At 40.8% G+C, this 6,350-nt stretch overlaps 1 protein-coding gene across 2 annotated transcripts in view; it reads right to left on the reverse strand.

The window, feature by feature from the left end:
• The window catches only part of fbn1 (fibrillin 1), a 190,866-nt gene that overhangs the window by 171,955 nt on the left and 12,561 nt on the right, over positions 1 to 6,350 (reverse strand). For both annotated transcript variants that reach the window (XM_037539934.1, XM_037539933.1), the window contains exon 6: positions 4,281 to 4,376. In XM_037539934.1, the coding sequence (XP_037395831.1) occupies positions 4,281 to 4,376 (96 nt within the window). The remainder of the gene's footprint in view (positions 1 to 4,280; positions 4,377 to 6,350) is intronic.

The following is a 6,350-nucleotide window of genomic DNA, read 5'->3' on the forward strand; positions in this document are numbered from 1 at the left end:
AGAACCATTTTTTAACTTAATAACAATTGAAGAACCAGCATTTTTAAAAGTAAAGACCTGCAATGAATGATCGATGTAGTCAACTAAAATCAATGACTAAAATAGTTGCCAGTGAATTCAACTGTTGATTAGTGGTTAGTTGTAGTTTTGGTGCTGACTCAGAATGTGCATTTTACATGTGTACAATAGTGAAATGGCAACACCTTCACAATCAAAAACATCCTAAATGTGGGAGCAATTCGCTTTTAGTGGCCATATTTCTCTACTAGTTCTTCGAGAACTCAGCACAGCATTTGATACTATCCACCACAATATCCTCCTTGATTGGTTGGAAAATCTCTTTGCTATTAAATGACAGGCTTTGTCCTGGTTCCGATCCTATCTGATCGTTATCAGAGTTAACAATAAACACTTCATACACTAGCAAAATATGCCCCCCCCCAAAGGATGAGTGTTTGGACTGCTGCTTTTCTCTCCGTACATGCAACCTCTTGGTAACATAATTCACAGGTTTGGTATTATTTTTCACTGCCATGCAGATGATGTGCAACTGTACATATCTGCTAAACCAAATGAGGCTTTGAACTTAAATAAACTTGAAGAATGTGATCGTGACAAAGGCTGGATGACCAATAATTTCCTTCTGGATCCAAATAAAACTCAGGTCTCCCTACTTGGACCCAAAGCAGTAAGATCTCACACACAGACATCATCTAAGGCACTTCTCCCTCAGGATCGTGGGACCCTGTCCCAGCTGTCATTGGCCGGAAGACAGGAGACACCCTGGACAGGTCACCAGTCCATTGCAGGGCAGACAGACAGACACAGACAGTCACTCACACCTAGGGGCAATTTAGCATGTCCAATTGGCCTGACTGCATGTCTTTGGACTGTGGGAGGAAACCAGAGAACCCAGAGGAAACCCACACAGACATGGGGAGAACATGCAAACTCCACATTCACCCAGCTGGGGAATCGAACCCAGGCCCTTCTTGCCATGAGGCGACAGCTGTCACGATTGGCCCCTCCCAGTCCTGTCCATGTCCTTTTTGTTTACTTTTTCATCAATGTGCATTTGTTTTGGTTTCCTAGTCCAGCCCCTTGTTTTGGTTACTCTGCCCCTGATTGTCTCCACCTGTGTTTCCACCTGCCCCTTGTTTACCCTTATGTATTTAAGCCCTGTGTTTTCCCCTGTCTGGTTACTGGTCTTTGTTTGAATTGTTTAAACTGTTTGGATGTTTAATTGTGTTGATTGTTGTTTGATTCTGGTTTGTCTGTCATGTCTGCCCCCTGTTCAATCTGTGTTGGATTAATGACCTGGACTGTCTAGACTATGACCCTGGATTTGCCCTGAATAAAAGTTGCTTATCTCCGCATATTCATCTGCCTCCTCACTCCCCAGTGTTAAAACAGTGCTACCCATCGCAGATCTCATCTCTCCAAATATGCACTAAATTTAAATGGCTACACGCTCTGCTTCATTCCAAGCACTGCTGTAAAAAATCTAGGCATCGTCTTTGATTCCAGTCTCTCTGTCATTGCACGTGTTTCTGTGCTGACTCAGAATGTGCTGACATGTACAATTGTGAAATCGCAACACCTTCACAACCAAAAATGTCCCAAATGTAGGAGCAGTTCGCTCTTAACTCAGCCAACAACATTCGCCAAGTCGACTTTGCCTGGAGTGTCAGAAGAGGAGGCACATTGGCTCTCTGGAAGACGAAGACTCATCTTGGTTAGTATTGATCAATAAATTATTAATGGTGTCGAACATACTAGAGAGCTGCATGGTGATGAAGACAGTGGTAACACTGTGGATTTCCATGGTAATCTACATGTATGAGGACAAAAAAGCATCCCAGGAATGGAGATAAACACTACAGTATTCCTGTGGGAATGGCAATAAAATGTCTGCTAATGATCAACTCCACAGTAGATATTTGGAATCATGTGCAGGTTTATTGGACAATCAGATGAAGCATCAGCAATAACAGGCAGGGTCAAAACCTTCTTTACATGATGGATGAAGAAGTGCTCAAATGCACCCTAAACGTATAATCTTTAAAGCTGCATTGTTGTCACGGTGGCATTTATGCCTGGAAAAGTGTTGCTGCCAAGTTCACAGGTTTAACACCAGAGAACTTGATATGTTCTTTGGCATGTAGCCAAAGGTAGTTGGAAAATTATGTGACTCACAATCTGAACAGTTGATTATTTGTTTCAGTGATTAACATATATTATCCAAAATTGTCATTAGTTGCAGCTCTGAAATGCTGCATTTATGTACAGTGATATGCAATGTCAGCCTATTTTGTCTTGCCCAAGAAATTTCTTGTTGTGTTTTTGATCAGTAGACCCTGGAGTCCTGTGTACGGGGTGGTGTGTTATCCACTGTGCTGTTCAAGCTTTTATTTCTCCACATTTCTCTCCTGTTGAAACTCAGTGCGAGAAAAAAGTTGACCGAAACAGATGAATAGCTCAGTGCTGGCGACATACCACTGCCACCTGCGGCTCAAGGCTTAATGCAGTAAGCTTAAGTCTGTTGCCCTGGACTTACAAGTCAATAATTACCCAAACCCTGTTCAATTACCCTGAATAGAACAGAAGATCCTGTCTTGCTGAAGATGGCCATGGCCGTTCAAACATTAAAGGGACTCACATTGCTTTTAAAACATGTTTGTTTTGGGCATTTCCAAGTAAATATGTATTTTAATGAAAAGCACCTGGTACCAAACAAACACCGCACTGCATCTCTCGTTCACACACTCTGTTCCAGATAGAACGATCCGGCACATCTGTATCAAATATAGTCTGTATGGAGGGACGAGTCCAAACACATGACAGAGCTCAAAAAGCAGCTTTGGAAAAAAACAAGCTGGAAAAACATGAAAATAATGAATGGCCGTGCCATGTCACTGTCTCACATGGTGGTTGTGTTATTACAGAGCAGAGCGATATCACCCGCCATTAGACAAACCCTTAACCCAGCTGGAAGCAGAGCTGCAGTGACCTCAACATCCACAGCAGACGACTGCACAATACACAATCTGCAGAATCCAGGCTCTCCAGAACCCATGCTCTGCAAAACTCACTTTGTCCAGAACCATTGGTCTTCAGAATCTGAGCTCTCCAAAACCTGAGGTCTCCTTAATAAACTGTCTCATGAACCTGAACTCAAGCTTTCCAGAACCTAAGCTTTGCAGAACCCATCTTCTTAAGAATCCAGAGAATCCATGCTCTCTACAACTTTAATGCTCCATAATATGCATACTCCAGCACCTGAGCTCTCCATAATAATGTTTTGAACTCTCCAGAATCCAAACGGCCCATTATCCATACTCTCCAGAACTTAAATTATCCAGTACCTGGTGTCCAGTATCTGTATCATCCAGAACTCATGTTCTCCATAATCCACACTCTCCCGAACTCACATTCTCCAAACACACTTTAGATTCCATAGTCTCTAAAACAAGGTTTCTCTAGAGCCCTCAGTCTCTAGAACCCATGTGGTACAGAACAAACATGCTGCAGAACAAGAGTTCTCTGAAGTATGTTTTCTCCAGAATCTGAAGACTCCAGAACAGTCTGAACACTCCAGATCCTACAATTTGCAGAAGTCATGCTTCCCAGAGCCCACACTGCCCAAGATCTGCAGTCTTTAGCACACTCTCTAGAGCCCACTCTGTCCTTAATCCACACTCTCTAGAATCCATGATCTCTAAAATGTGCAGTCCTCTGAGCCGCACTCACTAGGACTGTCCACCATTCAGAGCCCATTTTGCCAAAATCCACGGTCTATAACTTATATTATCTAGACTGTCTAGAACCTGCACCTTCTAGATCCTGCACTTTCCAAAACCTGCGCTCTATAAGGACCTGTGCTTTCCAGAACCCACATTGTCCAGAACCTGAACTCTCCATAATCTTTTGAACTTGAACTTCAAGTTATCCAGAATCTGGTCTCCTGCATGTACAGGACCTGTGAATCCACTCTCCAGAGGCTGCACTCTTTAAATCAAGCACATTCCAGAACCATGAAGCTCCAGAACCTGTTCAGAAACTGCACTCTTCTGAACTCATCAACACAAGTACTCACAATTTCCAAAACCAGTCAGCAAGCTAACAGTAATAAATCAGCATAACACATATAAACAGCAGCACAGCAACCAACAACTCAGCATCACATCGCTATGACAACAAATCGCATCAGCGTGACAGTCCTGGATCCTGGCGGTAATACCTGTGATGTATGCAGGTTTAGAAACTGGGATGTACCTTACCTCGTTCACACTGAGCTCCGGTGAAGCCGTACGTGCACACACACCGGTTTGGAGCGACACACCTTCCTCCGTTCAGACAGCCTGACTCACACAACGCTACACACAGACAAAATTATTGATCAGTAATAATACATTTTCTGCAGTTATCAGATTATTAAGTGTAAACACGCTGAACCAGTTACTGACACAGTCTGATTTTCTGTAGTTATCAGATTATTGAGTGTAAACACACTGAACCAGTTACTGACACAGTCTGATTTACTTCAGTTATCAGATTATTAAGTGTAAACACGCTGAACCAGTTACTGACACAGTCTGATTTACTGCAGTTATCAGATTATTAAGTGTAAACACACTGAACCAGTTACTGACACAATCTGATTTACTGCAGTTATCAGATTATTGAGTGTAAACACACTGAACCAGTTACTGACACAGTCTGATTTACTGCAGTTATCAGATTATTAAGTGTAAACACACTGAACCAGTTACTGACACAGTCTGATTTACTGCAGTTATCAGATTATTAAGTGTAAACATGCTGAACCAGTTACTGACACAGTCTGATTTTCTGCAGTTATCAGATTATTAAGTGTAAACACACTGAACCAATTACTGACACAATCTGATTTTCTGCAGTTATCAGATTATTGAGTGTAAACACGCTGAACCAGTTACTGACACAGTCTGATTTACTGTAGTTATCAGATTATTAAGTGTAAACACACTGAACCAGTTACTGACACAAACTGATTTACTGCAGTTATCAGATTATTAAGTGTAAACACGCTGAACCATTTACTGACACAGTCTGATTTACTGCAGTTATCAGATTATTAAGTGTAAACACGCTGAACCAGTTACTGACACAATCTGATTTACTGCAGTTATCAGATTATTAAGTGTAAACACGCTGAACCAGTTACTGACACAATCTGATTTTCTGCAGTTATCAGATTATTAAATGTAAACACGCTGAACCAGTTACTGACACAATCTGATTTTCTGCAGTTATCAGATTATTAAGTGTAAACACACTGAACCAGTTACTGACACAGTCTGATTTACTGCAGTTATCAGATTATTAAGTGTAAACACACTGAACCAGTTACTGACACAGTCTGATTTTCTGCAGTTATCAGATTATTGAGTGTAAACACACTGAACCAGTTACTGACACAGTCTGATTTACTGCAGTTATCAGATTATTAAGTGTAAACACACTGAACCAGTTACTGACACAGTCTGATTTTCTGCAGTTATCAGATTATTAAGTGTAAACACGCTGAACCAGTTACTGACACAGTCTGATTTTCTGCAGTTATCAGATTATTGAGTGTAAACACACTGAACCAGTTACTGACACAATCTGATTTACTGCAGTTATCAGATTATTAAGTGTAAACACGCTGAACCAGTTACTGACACAATCTGATTTACTGCATTTATCAGATTATTGAGTGTAAACACACTGAACCAGTTACTGACACAGTCTGATTTTCTGCAGTTATCAGATTATTGAGTGTAAACACACTGAACCAGTTACTGACACAGTCTGATTTTCTGCAGTTATCAGATTATTAAGTGTAAACACACTGAACCAGTTACTGACACAGTCTGATTTTCTGCAGTTATCAGATTATTAAGTGTAAACACACTGAACCAGTTACTGACACAGTCTGATTTTCTGCAGTTATCAGATTATTAAGTGTAAACACACTGAACCAGTTACTGACACAGTCTGATTTTCTGCAGTTATCAGATTATTAAGTGTAAACACACTGAACCAGTTACTGACACAGTCTGATTTTCTGTAGTTATCAGATTATTAAGTGTAAACACACTGAACCAGTTACTGACACAATCTGATTTTCTGCAGTTATCAGATTATTAAGTGTAAACACACTGAACCAGTTACTGACCCAATCTGATTTTCTGCAGTTATCAGATTATTGAGTGTAAACACACTGAACCAGTTACTGACCCAATCTGATTTTCTGCAGTTATCAGATTATTAAGTGTAAACACACTGAACCAGTTACTGACACAGTCTGATTTACTGCAGTTATC

This window comes from Pygocentrus nattereri, chromosome 7, assembly GCF_015220715.1.
Source record: "Pygocentrus nattereri isolate fPygNat1 chromosome 7, fPygNat1.pri, whole genome shotgun sequence".
NCBI lineage: Eukaryota > Metazoa > Chordata > Actinopteri > Characiformes > Serrasalmidae > Pygocentrus > Pygocentrus nattereri.